The 26,644-nt window shown below is 40.3% G+C and overlaps 1 protein-coding gene across 2 annotated transcripts in view; it reads right to left on the bottom strand.

The window, feature by feature from the left end:
• Positions 1 to 265: 265 nt before the first annotated feature.
• The window catches only part of LOC124155366 (O-phosphoseryl-tRNA(Sec) selenium transferase), a 65,495-nt gene continuing 39,116 nt past the window's right edge, over positions 266 to 26,644 (bottom strand). For both annotated transcript variants that reach the window (XM_046529119.1, XM_046529120.1), the window contains 3 exons: positions 26,207 to 26,392; positions 9,218 to 9,358; positions 266 to 4,307 (listed from right to left, as the gene is read on the bottom strand). In XM_046529119.1, the coding sequence (XP_046385075.1) occupies positions 3,868 to 4,307; positions 9,218 to 9,358; positions 26,207 to 26,392 (767 nt within the window). In that variant the 3' untranslated portion in view covers positions 266 to 3,867. The remainder of the gene's footprint in view (positions 4,308 to 9,217; positions 9,359 to 26,206; positions 26,393 to 26,644) is intronic.

The raw sequence follows: 26,644 nt of genomic DNA on the forward strand, positions 1-26,644 counted from the left end.
ACAACCCCATCAGGTTATCAACCCACGAGGCTTTAGTGGGCTCCCATCAGCCCTTACTATGGGGATCATGAGTGGTGTCTTTGTGAGGCAATTGCAGTCGAGGGGGGGAGGCAGAGGGGCTTCTGCCTCGCACTCCCATCCCCACACTCTCACTCATTTATTACATTTTCGGGAACGAGCGTTAGGGGGAGAGAGAATTTTTACAGACAAGTTCATATTGAGCGTTAAGAGATTAGGGAAATACTCTTGAAGAAAACATCAACAATCGAGGTTCACTCATTCTTTTATTTACAACCTGTGTACATAGACGCTGTACAAAGTCAAAGGAATGTTGGCCAAAGGAAAAATTCGATCATTAGCATTTCACATATCAAATAAGAGATGTGAAAATGTTGCGTACAAGTGGCCGAATAGCCAATAATAGACTAATAACCCTCATGCTCTCTCTACCAATTAAATGAGCAATGCACTCCTCTCAGCCACAGAGATTAGATGCCTCTAACCGGCTACACAATTAAGTTTTACGAGGTAAAACAATGCAAACTTACCCAAGGGAGTATTTGCATTTTTGCTTGCTTTCTCTTTACATACATTTTGGATAACCATTAGATTTACATGATAAGCATCAAATTTTGTTAGGTTATCATTAGACAACAATTTACACTGCACTGCCCACTACAGCAATGCATTAAAAATCACCTTGTACCTTGAGGCAGTTGCCATTGAATTCTCAGTTCAAGAATAACAATGATTTGTGCACCAGGATGACGGAAAATTTGAGCCTCACCAAACAAATGTCCACCAATAAGATAATTTCACCATAATGATTGGACAAAAGGCAAAGCAAAACATAACAACAACAACAACAATGATGTGAATGTTCACAAGGGGCACTGCCCACTTCCAATGTCCAAACCCAAAATGATATCCTTAAAATACGAAAAATCACAACCAGTTTTCTTGAGAAGGTAAATTTATGCTCTACATATTTTCTCATAAAAATTAGAGGGTAATAAACACACTGCTCTAGTTCTATGAAACATAACTAAGATGCTGTTTTCATCACATAGACTAGATTATCAACTTGAATAACTATCCTTAGATATAATAATTAATCAAGTGTTTTTCTAATCAGAAGAGTGGTTATTAGTCTTATAAAGCTGTGTCTGATTGTGCAGAAAATCATTCTTTTTTCATTTTTTACATATATTTCTCTCACAATGAGATGTGGTTTTTTTACATTTTCTCACCAACCTGATATCTACAATAAATGAGGAGATGTATGGAATGAAGCAAAAAACAAAGGACAACCCAAAGAAGAATACTCTGCCACTAACGTGCCACGAGTGGAGAGATGAGGGCTGCCAAAGCGATAGAACCTAAAAGTGAGATTCTCAACTGACTGCAGATGTGATGGCCGCACACGCTTGTGTGTGCATGTTCACATGTTGACATTTTCACCAATGCATACTCAAGGGTCTTTCGTCTGCATGTACGCACGGCATTATGGGAATGTGGATGAAGTGCACATGCCAGACGTACCAATGGGATGGATGAATGGATGGAATAGGTAGGAAGTACGAAGAGGAGGGACATATTGAAAACTCAATATTGGATTGTAATCGATTGATGGCAAACATCCATAATTGGCAAAAACTACATCTATTGTCAGAACAATAAATATTGGGCCTGATATTTTTTTATTAGGCCTAATATGTCAGACAATCCTTTATCGCCATTTTCAAAACTCAATATTGGGTTCCCAATAAATTTAAATATCATGGCATTCCACAACATATAGATATATCGCCACCGGCCTAGGTGTCAGCGTGGTTAGCCATGAATATCGGCCTGGCCACCTTTGCAACAGAACACTCTTCAGTGGCCTCGGCTGGCACGTGGGCAGGACAGGGGGAAGGAGGGCTACGACTAGATGCCATGCGGTTGTCTGTGATGCAATTATGCAGAGAGACAGAATTATTGCGGTCATTCACGTGGTCCTGCAAAAAAGTGTACATGGGGAGAGAGAAATCTACCGGTTGCATGTCTGCAAAAACCTTTTTTCTACTCAAAGGAACACCCTAAATCACAATAAAATTAATATTTTTCAACAATTGGACCTTCTCTCCGTAATGTTGTGGAGTTCAATGAGTGATATATGCGCAAATATGTTATTCAAATACAAACTGACCACACACACACATATGTGTGCATGTCAAGTGACTTTTTCCATACAACCATTGGGTAAATGCTGTCTGCAGAGACTGTTTTTAGGAAAGGATTGATCTGAAAAATATAACAATCTGTGCATTTAGTGGTTTCATATAAAAAGTTATATTATATTAGTGAAATGAATACCTTTTTAAGTGCAAAATGACCACATTTTTCGACCAATGTGTCTTTTTCAAAATCAATACAGTAATTAATGATAATAATAATTCAAGAGTGAAAATGCTTAAAGGGGAAGGAGAATGGCCCACAGCTATTTGAGAGCCAAAAACAGGAGAGATGCAGACTTTACCAAATGTGGAGTGAGAGAGAGAGGGGAATGATAGGAATGCATGAATCCATTCACTCCACATTCTTTGGTTTGCCCACGACAAGCTTACGGCTTTCCACGACTTGAAGGAGGAGGGGAGGGGAGGGGGTTGAGAGAGACTAGAGGGGAGGGAGGGTGGGGGACGATGGAAGAGCAAGCATAAACCCATTCTTGCCACTCGGACTGGATTCATTTACAAAGTCTCCATGTGCAAGAGACAAACATATTTACAACCAAAACATCTCAACAGCAACCTCCTCGTCAAACATTATTGTCCGCAAACTATTTTATACACTTTTACACACACATGCCACAATTTGGGGATGATGCGTAAACTCAGCACAACTGAAAGCATACCAAGCTTCATACCACCATCGTAAAGCCCTGCTCCAGCTTCTTTCAACAGCAGCAGAGTGGACTCTGGGGTTGGCACCACTCCTCACAGACACACGATGTCGCCCAACAGCCGAGAGGAGCACGTCAGCCAACTTGGGGACAGCAAGCCTCACTCCCTGCGAGCGAGCATCTCATTCAATTCTGAGACGGAGGACAGAAAACTGTGGGGCAACAAGACTGTGTGCACATTAAATTTTCCCATGCCAGCATCGTCATCGTCTGCTGTGGATTCTACTCTTCTGGTTTGTCTGCATGAACGGATGAGTGAAGAATTCCTGTGAAGCAGTCAAAAGGAGTGGAGCAAGTGGATGGATAAATATATTTATATACCTTAAGATATTTATATAAGTATATGTTATGTATATATCAAGTCTTAGTCATTCCTTCACGAAGAGAGAGAGAGAGAGAGAGGGGGGGGGGACAGGTGGCGTGTCCAGTGCACTAGTGGTCCTCGCGATGGTCCACCTCGGTGACTAGAGAGAGGCTTGGAGACGAATGAGATCATGAGGTGGTGGGGAGGCACGTGTGTGTCACGGATACAGATTTCAAACAACGTCTGCTCTCCCCACGACGAGACGTGTGGAGCAACTATGGAACCCTGGAATGACGAGCCATCATCAGGCAGATGTGTGCTTGATTGATCAATCGCAAGTGGACTTACTGCATGTGGCAGCACACACCAACCATGATGCAGGAAGAGGGTGCCAGTCCACTGCTGGTGCCAGCGGCGGAGGGGCAGGAGGGAGGGGTAAGGAGGGGAGAGAGAGAAGAGGGGACGGGGCAACTTCCCTCCCGCCCCCACACACCAAAGCAAAACAAAGAGGGGAGAGGAGTGGCGTTGGCCCTCAGAATCAGCCCTCGCTTGCTTTGCCCCCCTGCGCCTCCCTCCCCCCCTCTCAGCTGGGGTGAGGGGCCGACCACAGCTCTCCCCTTCACTTGCGCAGGCTGTCCTTGCTGCTCGCAAGCGATGTCCCCGCACTGCTGCTTCCCCCGCTCTGCTCCCCGTCCGCTCCGTTGATGCATGCCGTGCCTCCGCCGCGCCTCGCGCCCCCTCCCGCCTCTGAGGACCCCCCTGCGCCCCCCATCATCCCCCTGCTGCTCCCCCCCACGCCCATCCGACTGCCTCCGCTCTCGGAGCCGGCGTGGCTTCCTCCGGCGCGCGACCGCCTCGACATGGGCAGCTCCTCGACGGACGTAGGTGTGGTGGCAGCCGTGTTGCCGCTGTTGTCCACGCCTCCCTGCCGCCCCTTGAGTCGCCCCAGCACCTTGTCCAGCCGGTGCACAAACAAGTCCACGTCAGACTTGCGCATGCCAATGGCGGCTGCAGCCGTCAGATACGGCATTGAGCAGTTGGCGTTGTGAGCGCCCCAACCTGAGGAGATGACCAGACAGACTTGCATTTTAACTGACAAGCATCTTCCAATTTCATATTCATCGCCTGATGATGCAAACTGCAATGGCTACGAAAGCTCGCGTGACAAAGCACATTACGCAGCTTCTCCAAAAGCCGTTGACATCAGTGATTTATCTACCTTGGAAATTTACAGATGAAGAACTTTTTCTAATGTTTTGAATCTTTTTCTAAAAATTCATAACCACAAATTCATGAATTTTAATGGAATTTTCTCGCGACTTGAGCTCTTAGCCAACAATGAATCATTTCTACTGATGCCAATGAATGTATTAAAAAAATCCATTTTGTAGCATTGCCTGCATCCCAGAAACTGATCAATTCACAGGAAATATCACTAATCAGAGGGACAGAAGCACACTGTACGCTAGGGTGGGCCGAAAAAAGGTTTTTTTTCCTGATCAAATTTGCCCTATGCGTGAAAGTTGCGAAATGATATAAGGATCTCGCACACCAAATTTTTTTCAAATCGGATAATATTAACCACTGCCGCCCGAGCTTTAAAGTTTAAAATTTTGCGAAAAATCAGGCTGATTTCAGAATCAAACGGCTATGAAGACGAATTTTATGAAAATATGGGATAATGGATAATATCAAAGAGTGGATACATGTTTATGGTTTATGCAAATGAAATTTGAAGTTTTTTTGACAAAATCTATGGTTAAAAAAATGTCTATGAATTAACAACAAAATTATAGTATAGACCACCCGCACAACACAACTCATTTTTGCCAACATTTCTAAAACTCCATTTTGGGGGCTAAATTTCAGGTAAAATAATATTTTTTTCGATTGATTTTCATTTCTTATCAAATAAGTCATCATATGGTAGTAAATTATCCCACAAAAAGTAATAATAAGGTAAATTATTTGAAATTAACATCAATCATAATGACGAATAACGTACCTGTGGAGCTATTTTCAACAAGAAATTCAGCCAAGGCTGAGAAAAAACAGAACCTTAACACCAAGCATTTCACTAAGTAGCTCTCTGCTAGTTTCGTAAAGAAACTACCCAGAACTCACCACGGGGAAGAGGCTACCATCGAGTTCCACCCGTGTCCCCCCCAGCCAACCTTCCAAAGGATTACGGGAGGATTGACGCAATGGTTAGAATAGAGGGAAAGCGTACCAGGTGCGGAGTGAAGTGCGTGATATTTGTTGCACCCGAAAATTTCATGGGTAATGATTTGCCCACTTATGAAGAGGTGATGAAAATGTTTTTGTACTCTCGGTACATTGAAGAAGAAAGTTAAAATACCATTATTTCTCTGTCGGGAATCGCGGAGACAGTGGCTTATGCCATTGAAGGCATTTGGCATAGATCCTCTATCCCAATTGTTGGATATAGGCAAATTTTTTGACAAATTATTCAATATCAAGGAAATAATCGAAATATTCTTCGATCTGTCAACAAGAATGCTTTCATTGATCTGAAGCAAGACTTTCTTCGTCAAGCACGTCCGCTTTTTGATGTTGCGGCATCTAAATTGCTTTAGTGAGACTGATTCTGTTTGTCATATTCTTTCGAAAATGCCTTGTTTAGAATGTGAATTCCCTAAGGACAGAGAATTGGCAGGAAAATGAAGATAGGCGCCATCGATGTGCAGGAGACCAAAAATAGGAAGACGAGGCTTTGCTGGTTAGAAGGAACAAAGGTACACCCGAATGCTCCACCCTATTTTGTCATAACACTTCTGTTCGGAAGACTCAGGTGATGAAATGGCATTGAACGGAGAGTTATGTGATGCAAGTGAAGGAGAGGATTTCATGGAAAAAGGTTAGTGTAAGTAATTTGAAATTGCCAAGGTTTGCATCATCCTGTGAATAATTCTGCATGTCAAACCATACCTCTGCAGCACTTGCATCTGCGCACCTAATAGATATGGGTTTGGTTACTCAAGGAGTCAATGTACTTTTTGTTGACAAGAACAAAGTTAGAAGGGAAAGAGAAAGATTGCGCACGTGTCTTCGGAGGAATGTGGGAACTGTTAAACTGCAAGCGCTTTACTTCGACGAGAGGAAAGACTGTGCTTTCGTTTATAGTCAATCAAAGTGAAAAACAATAGGTGAGGAGCATGCAACTCTCGTTCAAGAGCCCGGTTCACGCTACTTATGGCATGTCACCCCATATGTCAGAAAAGCTATTGGACTTTAAGATTCCATAACGAATTTTCTAGGGGAGGAAATGATCATTATCGATGGACTCCAAGCAATTGTGCGCGATGGAACTGAGGTTAACACCGGAAGCCATAATAATAGAATAGAATAGAATAATTTTCTCAGAGTAATTGATGTGCTTTCACAATCGTGTCCTTCGGAAGGTTGGCTGGGGGGGACACGGGTGGAACTCGATGGTAGCCTCTTCCCCGTGGTGAGTTCTGGGTAGTTTCTTTACGAAACTAGCAGAGAGCTACTTAGTGAAATGCTTGGTGTTAAGGTTCTGTTTTTTCTCAGCCTTGGCTGAATTTCTTGTTGAAAATAGCTCCACAGGTACGTTATTCGTCATTATGATTGATGTTAATTTCAAATAATTTACCTTATTATTACTTTTTGTGGGATAATTTACTACCATATGATGACTTATTTGATAAGAAATGAAAATCAATCGAAAAAAATATTATTTTACCTGAAATTTAGCCCCCAAAATGGAGTTTTAGAAATGTTGGCAAAAATGAGTTGTGTTGTGCGGGTGGTCTATACTATAATTTTGTTGTTAATTCATAGACATTTTTTTAACCATAGATTTTGTCAAAAAAACTTCAAATTTCATTTGCATAAACCATAAACATGTATCCACTCTTTGATATTATCCATTATCCCATATTTTCATAAAATTCGTCTTCATAGCCGTTTGATTCTGAAATCAGCCTGATTTTTCACAAAATTTTAAACTTTAGAGCTCGGGCGGCAGTGGTTAATATTATCTGATTTGAAAAAAATTTGGTGTGCGAGATCCTTATATCATTTCGCAACTTTCCCGCTGAGGGCAAATTTGATCAGGAAAAAAAACCTATTTTCGGCCCACCCTACTGTACGCAGCATTAAATGATTTAGGGTTGCCTAAGAAGTTAATCAGACTGGTAAGAATGACCATGCAGCAAACCGTAGCTAAGATTAAAGTCAGCAATAAAATAGGAAGCCCTTTCCCATTTAACGTGGGAGTCAAGCACGGAAATGGTTTGTCTGCAACATTGTTCTATTGGCCTCGCACTGCGCAGTGAGGGGAGTTAACCCTGGTAGATCAATATTCTATCAGAGCAGTCAAACACTGGCGCATGCAGATGATGTAGTTATTGTAGCCAGATCTCCAAGGAAGTTGAAAGAAATATTTGGCCCACAAATTGAAAGTGCAGGAAGTATTGGACACTATGTTAACTGCGACCAAACATAATACATGTGTTCGAGCACATCTCAGGCTCGCAGACAAACTCAGATGTTTGATATCGATGGTGAAAAATTTGAGGGTGTCTCATCCTTTAAATAGCTACGAGAATTGGTGGCTATGGATAACTCAATAAGCACTTGCATAAAATACTAAACCATTGCTGGCAACAGAACGTACTTTGCAAATCATAAACTGGTGAAAAGTGGACTGGCCAGAAGAAATACTACATGAAAAATATTTATATAAAACTTTAATAAGACCTATTGTCACTTATAGATATACGTAAATGCTGAACATTATCAACTGCAGAGGCACATGCAATCAGATGTTTTGGGAAGAGGATACTAAGGAAAATGCTTGGATCCATACAAAAAAATGAAGTTTTTGAAGATAATGGAATGAAGAACTTGACAATCTCATTGACGGCCAAGACATAGTGAGATGCGTCAAGTCACAGAGAGTCAAATGGATGGGACATTAGATTAAAATGCCAGAGGAGAGAGTGACCAAAAGAGTTTGAGAGGGTAAGTTATTCAATGTAAAAAGGAAGGAGACAGCCTTGCCTAAGGACGAGTGGAGGGAGTTGTGGCTGCTTTGAGGGCGAGACGATGGAAAGAAGAAGGCCGTCAAGAAGGAAGAGAGAGAGAGAGAGAGGAAGGGAGAGTTGCAATGGAGGCCAAAGCGGACCAAAGTGCGGAGGGAGAAGAAGATCTCGTCATTCGCTTTACCATTCACTTGACATCAATGGTGAAATGCGCTCATGGAAAAAAAGATCCTTTAATGGTAATAAGGCTGAAATCAAGTTGATCTCAGAGGAGACACAGGGGGTATTTTGAAATAATAGACAGCACCTGAGTGCATTGACAGCCAAAAATGAAGTATATTGGCTGTCACAGTATGAAGAGGAAAAATTCAAATAGAATCCATGAATAAATTGAAGAACAAGGTGGTGGAGATCTCCTAGGGTAAGGATGGAACAAGGATGGGGCACTAAAAAGGGATTACATGTCGTATGACATCCCCATGGGCTACTTTTTATTCTCAACTAGCTCCTTTATAAATGATTTTTAAGCAATCATGCATTTGGACTCCTAAAAGTTGAATTGCTATTCCTTAGATTTTTGATTGGGCACAAGAACATGTAAAATCCAAATGAGCATTCATTTGCACACTTGCTCTCCACTACTACCCACAACTTCCATTGAAGTGCTAGTAATATCGATTATTCTTTATCAATGATTTTTTATCATATATCGTTAGCTGTAAGTTTATTATTCCATTATCATGCTCCCTGGAACCTTGATGAAGTGAGATGCTTCCTGTTCCAGGTGGTACTTGAGGGACAATGGCTCAGTGAAAGAAATCAGATACACATGCACCCATCAGTCTATTCTCTAGCAAGAAATAGCATGCAGTAAAACATTCCCATCGTCATCCTGTGAACTGTGAGCACACTGGTTTGTGGGTAGCAGACAGTTCTCACCTTCAAACTTGTGTCCCACAACGTCCTTGACATCCGTCCCCGTGACGACCCGAGTGCCCGATACACACCTCAGGAACAGCATCGACCCAAGCATCGTCAAATTCTTACTGTCAAGGCCCGACATGCTACCCAGAGTCATGGCTAGCAGAAAGTGAGAAGAAGAAAAAAACACTTCAATCAACTAGCAAATGAATTGGCTATGCTGGCTGCAAGAGTTCACAATCAATGAAAAATCAATCACTGATAAACTCCACCTTTCAACAGACAAAACATATTGGACCTCATCTGGAACATGCTGATGTACGTAGTCCAAAAAGACATAATGCTCTCAATTGCAACCAACATTTAAGGGATACATCAGTCCCACTCAACTGGGAAAATTTCACTTCCTTTCAAGATGCATCACTTGCTATAAACTTACTCCATCATCTAGAAATTCCCACTTATTTATATGTTCTATTTTATGTTTGCAGCTTTACTCTGCTGAACCACCAATTAGGAATTAAGAAAATTCACTCCTTACATTCCTCACTCATTGGCACTTGATTTCCCACCATGCCTTTGACACTTAAGTAATTAACAAGGTACAAATCCATAAAAATCAATTGCAACCACAATTTAGACATTGTTATGACATCTTGACAATGACATAATAGCATCAAAACCAAGGCCAGAAATGAAATGTCACTTTGGAACACACAAAGGTAATTCTTTTGTCTTTCTTCCTATCACTTGTCCTTCGACAATGGCCTTCATCAAGCCATTATGTCTCATTAAGTGGCCTATCAAGTTGCCCCGTCATCTTCTTAAGAGTTTTTATAAGACTTTTCTTTTCTCTCTTCTTCTTCGAACTTCCTCATCACTTACTGTGTTGATCTGTCTTCATCATGCCTTGGTAGCACTGCATTTTGATGCTTCCACTCTTTCACTTATCTCCCGCTGTCAATGTCCTCACCTCGCCACCATACAATAACATGCTCCTAAAGTAGCATCTGATGAATTGTTTCCTTCCTCACATGCTTGTAGTATCAGCTGAATATAGAATCGTCTTTAAACCCTCTGTGCTTGTTCTAAAGTGGACAAAAGGGTGAGATGAGTGAAGCTCTCCAGATGAAGTCCTATCCAGATAGAAAATGACAGATGATGTAGGTCAGGCATGGTCACCTTCCTGTGAACTGGTCAGTCTCATTGAGTCAAGATCCTTTGAGAATGAGATCATAGCATCTTCATACACTGGAAGAAATATGCTCAACACTTCCAATGAATACAGGCTGATCATTTGTTGAACTTATAGCAGGGCTCAGAGAGCTTGGAACGAAGACATTGTTTCAAACAAAATTGTCTCTTTCACAAAAATACCAAAAGCAATTGTTGGCACTATGTGATATGTATCATTATAATTAAGAAGGAGTTCTTAATTGGGAGGAATTGGCCATCAAAACCGCTTAAGCTGTTTGATAAAAGGAGAGAGACATATGGGCCCTAGCTTAGTACACATTCATTGCTGACATTACCCTTTATGTACAGTTGAATTTTAAAGTATTGCAACGAATTGAGCAGCACCACTTTTGCTGCAGTTTGGAAATGAAGCTTCGGTACTTTCTTTGGTGCCAGCAGGAAGAACATTTGAACAATATTCCCATCTCCTGCAGTATTTTTGTAGCTACATTATTACAGGGAAATCTAAATGGGATGTGTGTACATAATTTTTAATACCACAAGCATTGTGCAGCCCATGATAGATAATAAATCCAACCCAGAACTTCCATTTACTTTCTCTCATAAATTGGCCGATTGGCCAACAGCATCAATTATGGCTCTATTTCAGTAGGAGATACTTCAGTATGTATGAAACATCATATAATAAGGTTTATTCCCATGGAATCATGGTCACCCACTCATTACCGCTCGTAAATTGGCCGTACACTGAGTCCTCTTCTTACGCATATTCAATTTACAAAATTTCAAAGATACAAACATTCGAAAAATTCCAGTGTGCCCAAAATTTCAATTGGGCACCTTTGGAGAGGACCGATGCGATGGGTTTGTGGTGTTGAGGAACTCACACTATGAGTAGAGTCTGACCAAAGCATCAATTAATCTGTTGTGAAGTGAGGAACTGTTCAGTGTTTTGCCCATTCTTCCTTCCTGCGGATACTAAAATTTTTTTGGTTTCAGCTGCTGGCTCAGTTTATCACGATCGTGAGTTAATGCAAAATTGTGATGCAGTGATACACTACCCAGGATAACCACACTTTTCAATGCCTTGCATAGGTTTATCAACTTACGAACAAGTTCTCGGAACGTATTTTGTTCGTACGTCAAAGAATGTTTGCCATTGTTCACTTGATTTTTACTCGGTATTGTAACGATTCAAACCGCGAGAGCCGCCCGCTCGCCTCCCGTTCGATCTCCACCGGATATGTGAACATAAATTCCCCATTCCCCAAATATAAAATAATGCCCCTACTTTGGCTTACCTTTTCAGGGCCCCAAATCAGGTCCCCCACTCGAACGCGCCCACGCACACACTCCCTTACAAATGGACTGAAGGCACTTGTGGAAATGGCAAATAACAGCAAATTCCATAAAATCCTTTTTACAACTGATTTTAATGAACTAAATTCCATCGATCCAAAAATTTACACACAGAAAAAAATACCCCAATCACAAATAACAACTCTTCGTCAATAATTCAACGGCGTCACCTCCGACATGAAATTTAACCACACGTCTTCTCCTTCAAAATACCAATAGCACTTAACCAATAATTATTACATAAAAACAATTATCTTTCCCAATGGCAAATTCACTAATTCGCATTGGTCAATGAACAAATATGATGGTGTTAAGTGAAACTCACAAGAGTTGCGTTTCATGGCAATTATGAAATCAAAATAAGTTAGTTCAAATGGCCACCCGTCTCAAATCAGGGCTCAACGATAAGCCAAGTAACTACCAAAGATTCATAATTATTGCTCAATCTTCTCAACGCGAGCACCCAAATCTTGCAGGGCCGTGACGGAAAGACTAGTCGTTCGCCCGTCATTTACGGAGCGAAGGTAAACAGCGAATTCACTAGGGCCTTTAATGGAGAGTTCACTAGGAACACTTTCGGAGGGGGGCAATCTGGATTGCAAAGGAATTTTCTTAGGGCGTCGGGAAATTCCAAGCTTACGTCCTTCCTTGATTTCCAATCCACCCCTCGCCAGCCGTCCATGCGCGTGAAACTCCTTCCACCTGCCGAAGTTAGGGCTGCGACTGCCTGTCACTGCACTAACACAATTCAACTCGATAAGTGAGAGAGCATATGAGAGAGAGAGCTAGATCTGGTGTCTCCGCTTTTATCTCTTCTCCTCTACCCATGATCACCTCTGATTCACCCACTAACGCCCTCTTTCAAACAATTTATAGGCGGGTTTTTGAATGCTTTCCGGGAGAGAACCACTGCGTCGCCTCTCCCGGAAATCCCACTTAACACTTTTTCACTTTTGTAACACCCTTAACAAATAAAAATTAACACTAGGAACAAATCTTTTGTGCCACTTTTCACTGAATTTGACAAATATAATATATTTTCAACATAAAATCAACACTACACACAAATCTTTTTGTGCCACTTTTCACTCCCCGCTGCCAAAATGCGAGTGTGCGCGCGGACGTAACACAGCCGCGATTAAATGAATTTACGTGTCGGGCCGACTCCGATCCGTACTGTAACAGTATGGCTCTATCAAAATCACCTTCTACAGCTGAACAACTGCCGCACTGTATTCCTGAGACACAGAGGGCCTACTGCTGCTGGGAAGGAATGAAGCCACTGTGTTTGAGACTCTCTCTCAGACGCTTTTATGCATTGATGCTATTCATATGCAACAGGGCCTCCGCTCCCCGATGACCTTGAAGGCTGGACAGGTGGACCCTTTACGTGGTAGTCAATTCGCCCGATAACTTATGATGGCAAAAATGACGTCTCAAACCATATTGCTTAAAAAAACTCATTTCCACTAGCTCCAAACATAATTAATGATCGAAATTAACTGATGTTATTCAAGAGGTCTGTGTACAGTGAATATAAAAACAGTTTATAATTTGACATTCGCCACAAAGTAGTAGTATGTAAATATATAGTATTAATAATAAAATATATATGGTGTGGACGACAAAAGGTTTCATGCCTGTACCTCGCTCGTAAACACCATTCAAGATATGTTTGGTTACTATTAGTGATGGGTCGGTTCGATTCCTCAATTCTTCGATTCCTTGATTCTCGGCCAAGAACCGGAATCGAAAACGAGTACTTGCAAAGGCGAAAAATCGATTCCGATTCCAGTAGTACTTCAAACAACAAAATATACGACCGCGTTTCCAATAGTCATTTGAATTTTCGCGTCACGTAATCGTAATGACAAAACACATATCTTCTTGGGATGTACGAGTGCTCGAAAATTCAAGTCGATCGAGTAGTTGGTACTCGACTCGAGCGTTTCGAGTAGCATTACGAATGTCAAGTCGAGTAGTTAAGGCATAGTTAAGGTTACAGAGCTTTTGAGGCTAGTAGGGCCAGCAATCTGCCAACAGGAAGCGCTATCATGAAACTCATGTAATAATGCAGTTTTTAAAGCCGATAAGTCATTCTAATGCCTTGGCCTGGTAGTTTCAGCTTGCCGAATACACTATAGTTGTCGGCGTGGGCGCCGAATACCTTTACGCCAGCTGCGGCGGCCGATCGTCTTCCTACCCCGCGCACACTGGTCCGAAATCGGAAAAAGCTGGAATAAAGTCCAAAATGACCTTTTTGGGGATAGAGACTTGAAACTCAGCGTAAATACTCATAAATCATTACCAAATATTGATTTACATGCCTTTTTTCATAAATACGAACCTTTAGTGAGATAAAGAGGCGCAAACATGACCAATTTTTCAATGCCACACGAGATATCGTTTTTCCTCAAAAAATCTTTGAATTTATCCACGTGGTTTTGCGTTGGTATGAGTTTTGTGGAATAAAAAACGCAATATTCCTTTGATCTGGTGCTTTGCCTATACTTTTAATGACTTTTGAAGATTTTGGCTCTCATCTGTCTGGTTTTACAACGCAAAATGGCCGACCCGTTTTTCACGTGAAATTTGACATAAAGTAGACATTATCTCTCGTTTACGAAAAATATAACTCGGAAAATTTTAACCACAATATAAAGTAGAGATTTCTAAAGAGTACTAAGAAGAAATCTTGAAAAAAAGTTTGCGACGAAGGAAATAAGAGTGATTTTTCAATCGCGCGTCAAAGCTGAGCTACACGCTGCGGAACTTTAAATGCCGTTTTACACGGTACACGGAATTGCGCAGTCTGACGCACGTGTGAAGGCGCAATCAAAATTGCGTCGTGTAAAACGATGAATTGCTAGAACACATGCGAGAATGCGTGGATGCGAGACGGCAAAATAGCCCCTGTTCTAATTTCGTTCATGCATTCGCGCAATTCCACGCCATTTTAGAAATTAATGCAGCTCTAACCTGCGCAATTCCGTGTACCGTGTAAAACGGCCTTAAGGCTCGGTAACTGAGGCCGATTTTTCAGGTTTTTTAAAACATTAGTCTTGAAAATCATCATTTAAAGCATGGACAATCGTCTTCATTGACTTAAAACACTAAACTGAGGATGTTTAAAAGGATTATGTATAGATCGACTAGACCATTTAGCGCATTACTCGAGTGAAAATACTAAGGATTAGATATTTTTCGGAACCATCCCACGCGTAAGAAATATGCCTCGGGTATTGAAGTAAAGTGAAGAGATTAAGTCAGCATGCTTAAGAGAGAGAAAAATGAACTGTTTCCGTGAAAGGCAACAACCGATACCCTTTTTCCCTTTCCACCTTCGCCGAGGTGAGTCGCGCGGTAGGGGGAGTTTTCACACCACAAGGCTCTTTTAGCCTTTTTTATTACTGCGTCCGTCCGATGTGATATTCATTTGTAGCGTTTAGTTTCTTTCTTGAACTTAAAAAAAGGAAGAGATTTTAAGGTTGATTAAATGACGTGAGAAGTATAGCATTTTTTTTTCTCTACAAAACTAAAGTTTAGTTCTATAGTTGTTCGCTTCGTCCACTTGACTTCCATGAAGATTCAAGATACAAAAAAATCGTTGATATAATTTTTAATAAAAATTCCAAAGTCTCCGAAATCTTGCAATTTTGGTGGGAAAGTACTTGCCCAATAACTAACATGTGTAGCAAAAGGCAATTTTCTGCAGGCAGTAATACTATAACATGGAGACGTCAAAACCTGCTGGCTGAGCATGTAGAATAATTGGTTTTTCTGCTTGATAATTTGAAAGGGCCAAATATTACATGATTCATATACGTAGTATGTAATCTTTATTACAGCTATGAAAATTTCTGTACTCAGGGCTCTCCCTTATAGTTTGGATATATATATATATATGTACAGTAGAACCCCGTATTTGCGTTATCGGAATTTACGTTTTCCCGCAAATAGCAAGTTTTTTTCTGGGTCCCGTCATATTTCCTATCTCTCCAATGTAAATAGAACCCTGTATTTACGCCGTTTTTTTTTCGTTTTCCCGCCATGTGCATCACGACGTGCCGGCTAAAAAAAATTATTTGCCTACTAAAACAATAAATCGTGCATATCAGCTCTTAAAAACTATCTTTCGGCTTCCTTTCGCGCATTTGTATTTAAAAATCCAAGAGAAAGAGACGCGAATGAGAACTATTTTCGGGAAGAATAGGGTTGTTCAAGCCTATCAGAACGGTCTAAAAAAACGAATGTATATCACTTCTGATGTAATTTCATTTTGATTGGGATGAATGATAGATGCGTTGAAAAAGTAATGATGGAGTTATTAGCAATCAAAATTCGAACAATTTTAAACGCCGCCAAAAACGGTCGGCCATCTTGAAATAGAGGTGATGACGAAACAAGCCTGTACGGCTGGCCTGTACCCTCGATCGCTCGATGCCAAGCTGAGCACTCTGCATGCCGACTGGACATTTGCCAAGGTTATTCCTTATTTTGAAATGGCCTATGTTGTGCATGAAGCTTCCGGATGGATCAAGGCGACATAAAATCCATTCTTCAAGTTAGGCAGGCAACGTATGTAGTGTAATTGTTGACAGGAATTGAAAGTTTTGTATAGCTGCATTTGCAAGGAAACTACCTACGTGCAGTGAACTTTCATTTTGCCGCTAGTGCAAGTGAACAAAATTTGTGCCCTTAATGTACCCCTGAGTGAATTGATTGCATATAGACGATGAAGTAAAGAGTGAAGCGACAAGTGAAGTGAGTTGTGAATGTAACATCTTCGACGAAATTATTTATTTCTTCCATGCTGGTTCAATCAACCCTATACATTTCGATCTAAGGTATCTAACTATTGCGAAGGATATGTTTCATATTTGAGCTAGTTGTACTTAGAGGATACATCGAACGTATATTAATTTTCATTCGTTTGTTCGCCTCTAAGTTCTGTTTGATTTTAATACCTGTTGCCAATTCATTTGGAGCATTCGTCAGTGTTTACATTTCACGAATTTCGTTGCGCTGTTGTTTGTTTTGGTCATATTTTGGTTACGGTAATAGTGAAAGTGAAATTCGAAGTTTTTTGATGTTACAATAACTGGTTTAGCTAGTTTAATAATTTGTTTCAGCCTATTCATTTCATTGTCTTCGTAATGTCAATGTAAAAGAACGTAAACTGATTCTAAGTCGTTAGTGATGAGTGGTAAGTGAGGTGTGTAGAATCCTTACGAACTTCAAGGAGTGCAAATTCTTTTGTGTGTGCAGAGTGATTGGAAAACCGATTGTCATGTTTAATAATAATAATAATAATAATAATAATATTTAATTTCCTGTTGGCTATACAAGTATAACATAGGATTTAGTCAAAAAAGAAGAAAGTTTATACAAAAGTTACATAGAAATTACAATAAAAGATAAGCAGTTAAATACATACATAATTATATTAATTTGTCATTTAGATACTCATCAATGCTATAATAGCATTTCTTAAGTAGCAGTTCTTTTAGCTTATTTTTAAAAGTATTATTACTCACTGCACATTTTATTGCATTTGGAACTTTATTGTAAACCATAGAGGCTGAGTGGTGAGGACCTTTTCTGCTTACATTATAAGGCTGATTGTTCAGATGGACATTGTCTTTACTACGTGTCCCGTGGTTATGGATTGACGAGTTGGGCATAAACAGGTGCCTATTGTTTCTCACAAAAGTACAGCAATTCAAGATATAAATACAGGGGAGAGTAAGTATTTTAAGTTCTTTGAATAGGGGTCTTCCTGGGGTCCTAATTGAGACCCTTAGCATACTCTTAATAGCCCTCTTTTGTATTGAAAATGCCTTTATTGCAGCACTACTATTACCCCAGAATACAATTCCATAAACTAAAAAAGAATGGATTTTGGCGAAGTAGATGAGACTTAGAATCTGAGTTGAGGTAGTTTGGGCAAGTTTCCTGATCATATAGATCCCAGTATTCATTTTATTGATTAATTTGGTTATGTGAGGCTGCCAGTCAAGGTTCATATTGAGATATAAACCGAGAAATTTAGTGGTGTCACAGTGAAGTATAGTGATATTTGAGTCTGTTCTGAGAAGAGGGCTTTGAATTGGTGGGTTTGTTTTATTATGAAAATGAACGAAGCATGTTTTGTTTTCATTAAGAAGTAGGTTGTTTGACCGGCACCATTTGGACATAGTTGTTAAGGTTTGACGGGCAGCACTGCTAGCATCTAGGAAATTGTCACTTATGTTCAGTGTGGATGTATCATCAGCATATAATATAACTTCATTGTTTGGAAAGTTATTATGTAGATCATTAATGAAAATGATGAATAAAAGAGGTCCTAATATAGAGCCTTGTGGTACACCACAATTGGTTGAGGCCACATCAGATCTGAAAGAACGAGCATTTGAATTGAGGTTGAGGTTTACCTGCACAAATTGTTTACGGTCTGAGAGATAAGACTTTAACCAAGATAAGGCATTGCCATTGATCCCAATTTTCCTGAGTTTGGAGTAAAGTATGGTGTGGTCAATAGAGTCGAAAGCTTTTGACAGGTCAAAAAAGATTCCTATGGTCTCTTTCTTATTGGATAGTCCCCAGATTATCTTATTAATGAGGTGAAAGGCAGCGGTTGTGGTTGACTTTCCTTTTATGAAGCCATGCTGGGAAGGGTGTAGAAGGTTATAACTGTTTAGGTAGCTAAAAATACGGTTGTAAAATAGCTTTTCAAAGACCTTGGAAAAAACAGGGAGAATAGCAATGGGTCTATAATTTTCTGAATCACTATGCGACCCTTTTTTATGGATTGGCAGGATTAAAGATGTTTTGAGAGCTGTAGGAAAATGTCCATTCAAGAGAGAGAGATTGAATATATGACAGAGAGACTGGGATATAAATTTTGAAGCCTGTTTAACAATTGGCATAGGTATTCCATCCAAGCCAGCAGACCATTTATTGTCAAATGTTCGAATCACATTTTCGACTTCAATGGGATCAGAGGGAGCAAGAAATATAGAGTTGGAACAGTTTATCGAAGTGAGAATTGGGTTAGTATTGAGATTTGCAGATTGGCAGAACTGTTCATTGAAGCGATTGGCAATTTCCAAAGGCTCAGAAACTGGGATATTATTGAAATTGATTGGTGAAGGAATACCTTTGTTCATGTCATTATTTGTTTGTTGCTTGATAGCATGCCATGCAGCTTTTGTGTGGTTATTAGATTTAAGGATACGCTGGCTGAAATAATTTTTTTTAAATTCATTTACTCTAGATTTGTATTCTTTGAGGAGTCTGACGTAACTGTCATGAAGTTTGGGGTCACAGTATTTCCACTCATTATGAAGGCGTCTTACATCAGCACCCATATTCACCAGGTCATGAGAAAATTTGATATTCCTGTGGTTATGCCTAGAGGTAATACACTTCACCGGGAAAGCACGGTTAAATATCAACATAAACTTGTTTAAGAAGGAGGAAAAACAGGCATCTACATCACTAGAATTTCCACTGTCGTCCCAAGTTTCGGCAGCTAGACAAGCCAAGAATTCTTCGATGTTCACAGGATTATAGAGCCTTTTAAAGACATGGTTGGTTTTGTTGGGATTTGGATCAGGCAATTTCATCTCGATGCTGATTGCACAATGATCAGAGAGTAGGTGAGAAATAGTTTCGCAAGCAATATTGCTGGTTGATATGTCAGTCACCACAAGATCAATGAGAGTGGAGGATTGAGAAGTTACTCTTGTAGGATTACTATTAATAATGACTAAACCAAAAGACTGGAAGAGAGCAAGTAAGTCATCACATCGTGTAGAAGTACTAAAGAAGTCAGTATTAAAATCACCAAATAGTATCAATTTATCAATTTTACCACTAATCACATGCTGAATGGTGTCACTAAGTTCGGTCATAAAGGAATGGAAACAAGCACTCGGAGATCTATAGATGACTAAAATGCCCAAACGAATTTTTTTGAACTTAAGTATCACAGCAGCACTTTCACAGACCATTTCAATATTGTTTTTGATTGAAATAGGTAAAGCTGACATAGAGGATTTCACATAGACAGCAACACCTCCACCTCTACTCTTGGATCTGCAGAATGATGACACTAATTTCATGCCATTTATGGCACAACACTGAATTTCGTCTTTGACAAGCCAGTGCTCAGTCAATAGAAGAATATCACACTTTTTTTCTTGCATAAAAACTTCAAGTTCCGAAATCTTATTTCTGACAGATTGAACATTTAAGTACAGGAACTTAACAAAACCACCACAATCAGAGCCTAGTTCGCGGACTAGTCACGAATCCTGAGTGTCATTGGTTGCGTCATGGTTTCTTACGAGATTTGTCTTTTTAATAACATCACTTTGGGCGAATCTGAATCTCTCAATGCCAGTATCATCTGGCCATAACGTAGCGTCGTATAGTTTATCAACTAGTCTACGGTCCACCTCTATTTTAAAGGAAGCATAGGGACCTCTGGCTTGTAAAGATTCAATATTAACTGAAGCCTTCAGTTTGGCGTCTAAATATGTTTTCAACTCACTCGGGTCGGTCTCTGGATCCATTCTCCAGACATGGACGTAAGCTTTCCTTGGCACAGCTTTAAAAGGACACGCGTCGTCCGTTTTGGCCGTGCCGTATAGCCGCGTTCGGCGATGTTTTTTCCGATAAGATACCTCCTTGAATCCAGCATTTGAGGCGTTGAGGTCCTTTGCCAGCTCCGGTTGGCTTGACGAAAGAAGTGGATCCGGCGACCCATTATCCCTTTGCGTCATTGGAGACGTAGTTTCACGATGAGAAGTAGGCTCCATGAATTTAGCTGCTTGCAACGACGTCTTATTAAAAGACATCGTTTCCTGTTTGGGATTCCCGGCTGAAGTTCGGCGTGTTACAGGTTTCTCGTAGGGAGCAGCGGCGGGTAACGTAGTTTTAGGTGATGTAGATGCCGAGGTCTTAGTCACCTCAGTTTTTCGCACTGAATCAGCAAATGACACCGATTTCTGTTGTTTGGTCAGAATAGAGTCTTTTAAGAGAACTATCTCTCGTTTCAGCGTCTCAATGTCTGACGCCATACTTGAAATCATGTACTTCGTTGAACGACAAGAGGCACATTTCCAAAATATATCTCTGCACTCAGTTACTGCTTTTAATATCAGCTCGTTGAGGCCTGAACATTTATGATGAAACATACGTGGGCAAAGTTCACACGTGATGACTTTTTCCGAGGATGTTAGAGAATTATTGCAGGAGCCACACAAGTTCGCATACAGGTCGGCCATTTTGGACGCACACGCTCCAATTTATTTGTGTCCACGCTCCGTTTTATTAGTGTTACATAATAGTGTTTTATATTTATTGTGAGCCAAGTTTTTTATTGAATCAGTTGATTTGGAATATACTGATTATACGTATCAAAAAGACAGCTCGTGAAATGTGTGCGTTGTAGTGCTATTTGTGATATGATGAGCAATAAATATGTACAAGTAAGGGTAATTTTGCTTATTATTACTCTTATTAAAGGATAAATTTGGATTTTCTTTAAACACTGATCTGGCGGCAGACGCTGGAGATCTTTAAAAAAAGTGGAATAACCCTGCTGAGCCACTTCAAACACTGCAGTAGGGCATCTACAGGCTTGTGACGTCACACACCAATTCAAGATGGAAGTAGGGCTTTTTGGCGTCACGTAAAATTTGTCACTGTTTAAAGCCTTCTCTAAACATGTACAATGAAGAAAATAGCATAATATTATTGTCATTGCTCCTTCTGAAGCACGATCTTTCGATTTCTTAAATAAAAAAAATATGGTGAACAACCCTATTTGAATGTGGCGGGACAGAACGCCACTAACGTCGGAAAGTTGAACTACGTCATCTCGTTTTTTGTCAGCGGCGGAAAGATTCACGATATGAAAGTAGGTGTTTTGAGCAATCGAGCTATGTAATAATTATAATGCAAGAACTCCTGAAGCAATGTTGACAATAATTATGTAGCCTATAATTTGATACGAGAGTTTAAGAGAAAACCAGACGTGCTGAAACGTGATAAATGCCGGAACTATAAAACTTGTTATCATTTGCGCTGACTTCATTCAACAGTTGCGTAGCGTAGATGGGTTAATTAAATACTTAAAAAAACTTATTTAAACTTGAATTATCCCATTCACATAGCAGCGTATCGCAAACAACTGTAACTTTAAAAAATTATGAAGTCGCACGACCGTTTGTACTACGCACTTGATCGCCGAGGAGTAGTTCAGACACTCGTGTGTTGGCAAGTTATTCTCAATTAGTACGGGAAATAGAATTTATCCTGCTTGAAAATGGAAATTCGAGGTGAAAAACGGACATTTTTAATTGACGAGAAAATGAAAATTTTAGAGCTAGTTGATTCCCACACCGGAACACGCATCGATTCAAACAAATTCGTGGTGAAAAATCGCGATGCCATTGTAAAATATGCAAACCAGTGCGGAAATTTATCAAAAAAGAGAGTATATGTGAAGAATTCTAGGTAAGAAGAAATAGAACGAATTCTAAAAGAGTAATTTTTAGGTGCAAGATCATCAAATGTTCCTGCAAATGGTGTCATCTAAAGGCCTGTTTACATAGTAAATTAACCCGTACAAGTTAATGTCTAAATTATGAACATGAAAATGCACCGTGTATAATTCACCCAACTTGTGCGTATGCATGAACAGAAAATAGAACCTGTTAAAATTGGTTCATGCATTCATAGCCGTATTTAGGGGTCTGTGCCCCACCCAGATGCTTAAAAAATAGACAAAATTTGAATACGGTTATCACAGGAGGATCTATGGGGGGGCATGTGCCCTCCCAGACACTTTAAAAATATGCAAGATTTTTAATACGGTCCAGTTATCATTGCGTTCGTTTTGTATAACGTGGTATCATTGTGCCCCCCTCCAGAACAAAATCCTGGATATGTCCTTGCTTGTGCCCCCCAGAAAGAAATCCTGGATCCGTTCCTGATGGTCATCATTACGTTCGCTTTATTTTGTGTTTTACTCAAGGAGGCTCAATCATTTAATTCAATGAGAATAACTTTGATATAAAAATAAAGAGAATTTAGTAAAGTCATTGTTATATGTTATATCTTGTTTTTAATCTCAATTAATACAAGATCTTTTGCCTGTCAGACCCTCTGTGCTCCTCCCAGAAAGAAAAATCCTGGATCTGCCCTTGCCTACATTCGTACATTTCCTGTCCCGTTCCGGTCCACAAAAATCATTCATGCAAGCAGACATTAATGTATCGTGTAAACAGGCCCAAAGGCCCTTGAGAAAAAGTATTTCCCCAGAAGATTGGGAATCAAAGATTCCACGGCATCTATAATGGTTTGTTGGATAGATTCAAAAATAGGTACAGTCTTGTATACAAGATGGTGAGTGGTGAAAGCAAAGATGTTAACTTAGAGACAGCAACTCAGTGGAAAGAATCTGAATATATATTAGACTTCTGGAAGGTTACAGCCCAAAAGATGTTTTTAATGCAGACAAAACAGGATTATTTTTTAATTTTTGTTGCCAGCTGTGCTTCGGAGGGAAGCAATGTTATGGAATAATGCTTAGTGAACAATTGAAAAATTAACATTTCCAAAGCCAGTATGTGAATAAAAGTGAAAATTCTCTATTTCCCACAATTTGCATTTTCCCGCAATTTACACTTTTTTTCTTGGGTCCCTAGAAAAGTGTAAATAAGGGGTTTTACTGTATATATATATACATATTGTAATGGTTCAAGCCCCATTACAATACATTTTACTCGGCGCATTTTCTTCCCTACCTGTTTACCCGCTCGTTCCACGACCTTTCCAAAACCCCACCCCCAAACCATGGCCCGTGGAGGAAGGCGTGGGTTGAGTCAGAGGGGATGAATGTGTTTTCCGTCGATTTTTGTATGGTTGTGTGTGAGTGTGTGTGTGTGGGAGGAGGGGAGCTCGGGTTTTCCCTGAATGAGTGGCGTATTGCTCCTCCCTCCCTTCATTGTGCATTACCCCCACCCCTAGTTGAGGTATGATAAAAAGGTGGTGCACGAAAGAGAACGAGAGAATTCCAAAGTGACTGTCGGGCGGAGCCTATGCCCAAAATCAGTGCGACGCACGGCAGGAGGAGACAAGGGGCCCAAGCGTTTCCAGAAAGATTGATCCGGAAGAATCCCCCCCCCCCCCCCGTCCGAAGGAGCAAAGGACCAGCTGAAGAGGACGCATTATCTCCGTTCCGGATGCAGCTTCCTCCAACAAGGGAGAAAGGAGTGCAGTAAATGGAACGAGAGAGTGTTGGATCCGACCTGGTCGAGACTCGGACTACGACAAAGTAAGATTGCAGCTATCCCCCCCCCCCAAAGCCCCCTTGTGTCTCCTGCCAAGCCAAGTTAAGACAAACAGTCACGGAACGCACCCATTACATTAGTGAAAGTGAAATCAGTCACCAAGTACAATTAACGTTCGCACCCCAAATTTACAAGAGACGGGATGGACTATCATTTACCTCCCCAGTCAACAAATCACTGAATTTGTATCATATTTACGTGTTCACCACTGAACTTTTATTTGTTATCATCATTCTCTATATCGATTTTCATCTAGAAACCAAGTTATATTGTTGTTTTTTTTTTATTGTAATTTATCATCGATGTTTCATAAGTGGCTTTCACCAATTCATATTTCATTAGCGTATAAGAGGGTTCATTTTGTTTGTTTTGTCATATGCAATCTTATTTGTGTGAATTATATTTTGTTTAATTGAAAGTGTTTTGAGAGAGTGTTTTTGTTCTGGTTCCTCCACGGGTCACCCCATTGAAAATATCCTTCGTCCTTCCTTTCACCCCGTCTGATTTCCTTCCCGTAAATGCGTGTTGGACGAGTGCATCAGCGCCTGAACGTCACCCATCAGTTTGAATCGGGAACCCCCCACCCGCAATCATCTTCACAGAAGGGGAATATTTTCTTTATTTATTTGAATTACGAGAAGTGAGTGGCATAGTTTTGTCCCGTAGGTCCTATGCGGGAGGGATCTTCGCGGATTTGTATTTTTTTTATTTTTTTGTGCGATGTCTCCCCCCGGTTCTATTGTGGTATCCGGGCGAGTCGGGGGTGGGATGCCACAATATATATATATATTGTCGGCCATATTATGAGTGCCAATATTCTAAAGTAATACCTATCATGTAACACCACTTTTCAGGTATGTTCTGTTTTGAAATTTAGCTATTATATTTTAATTACATAGTAATGATATGAAAGATGCTTTTGTCAACTGACTCTTTCACAGAGTAATATTTTTAAAAGTGGTTTTCTTGTTGCCTGGAATTAAGTGATATTTTTCTCGGAGACTATGGCATCAGAATCGATGGAATCGGTATCGGTAGAATCGGAATCGAAATGTCAGAATCGGAATCGGGATCGGAATCGATAAAATTTTGGAATTGACCCATCACTAGTTACTATGTATGTATATTAATCTGATTTTTAGTTATTTTCAATTTTATTAGCCAAAATATGTATTTTTGATGTTTCATCAAGTGTTTTTTGATGTACTTTCATTCATATGGGTTTCATGCGATATTTTTTGCACATTTCAATATAACAAAATTTCAGTTATCGAATATATTTCAGCGGTCCGTAGGATTTCGTTATATTTCACTGTACGAACAAGATGCATTCGGAGACCTTGTTTATAAGTTGATAAAGCTATGCAAGGCATTGAAAAGTGTGTTAACCTGCGGAGTGCATCACTGCATTACAATTTTGCGTTAACTCACGATCGTGATAAACTGATCCAGCGGCTGAAGCCAAAAAAATTTTAGTATCCGCAGGAAGGAAGAATGGGCAAAACACTGAACAGTTCCTCACTTCACAACAGATTAATTGATGCTTTGGTCAGACTCTACTCAAAGTGTGAGTTCCTCTACACCACAAACCCATCGCATCGGTCCACTCCAAAGGTGCCCAATTGAAATTTGGGGCACGCTTGAATTTTTGGGACGAGAAAAATTACTTCAGTGGGATGTGCCCGGACACATGACGAGTAATGTTTTTGCTCATTGCACAGCCATGGATTTCGACGAATATATAAACAAAGAATAAAATATGAGGCAAGCAATATGATTAATATGCATAAAATGAGTTGAATTTTGTGAGCACTTAGTGCAATTTCACATTTTATCAAGAGAGTATTAAAAGTGTTTGATTAGGCTAAGCAGTGTTTGAATGTTTCCCTGAGGAAGGAATATGCAATATATAGAAATTGCTCTAATCGAAATTGCACTTAGCGAGGCATGGGTGTATTGTCATAATTATTAATGCTGGTTATCAAACTTTTAATGACAGTTGTTTTAATGTCAATTTGTTCCTTAAATGAGCAGGAACAATTCATAGCGTCACTCAAGCATAACCATGAGTCACAATGGCACTCACCCATTGAGATAGGGTTGTTCTTTGTCTCGAGGATTCTCTCGCCGTGCTTGGAGGCCACTTTGCTGAGTTCATCCTTGAGGTACGAGTACATTTCCTTGCGCTGAGCAATTAGGTTCTTGAAGCCATTCACGCCGAGCGAGAGGAGCGTGATGAACACATCCATCGCTGGGCTGGCAGACGCCCTCCCTGCAAACACAACCCCAAGTATCACCCACCATCTGAACGCCCACCAACAAACACAAATGAAAACCTGCATTCATGGGCAAGGGACGCTGTTACACCCACAAAGAATTCAAGGAGGAGGAGGAGGAGGAGGACATGGTGAACCACACTCGACTGCCACCCGTCTTCCCCACACTCATTCCTCCTCGCCTCATAATATTCTTCTCTCACTGTAATCATTCACCAAACTTGCGATTCCCAGACAAAAAAAAACTA

Source organism: Ischnura elegans, chromosome 3 (assembly GCF_921293095.1).
Source record: "Ischnura elegans chromosome 3, ioIscEleg1.1, whole genome shotgun sequence".
Classification (NCBI taxonomy): domain Eukaryota; kingdom Metazoa; phylum Arthropoda; class Insecta; order Odonata; family Coenagrionidae; genus Ischnura; species Ischnura elegans.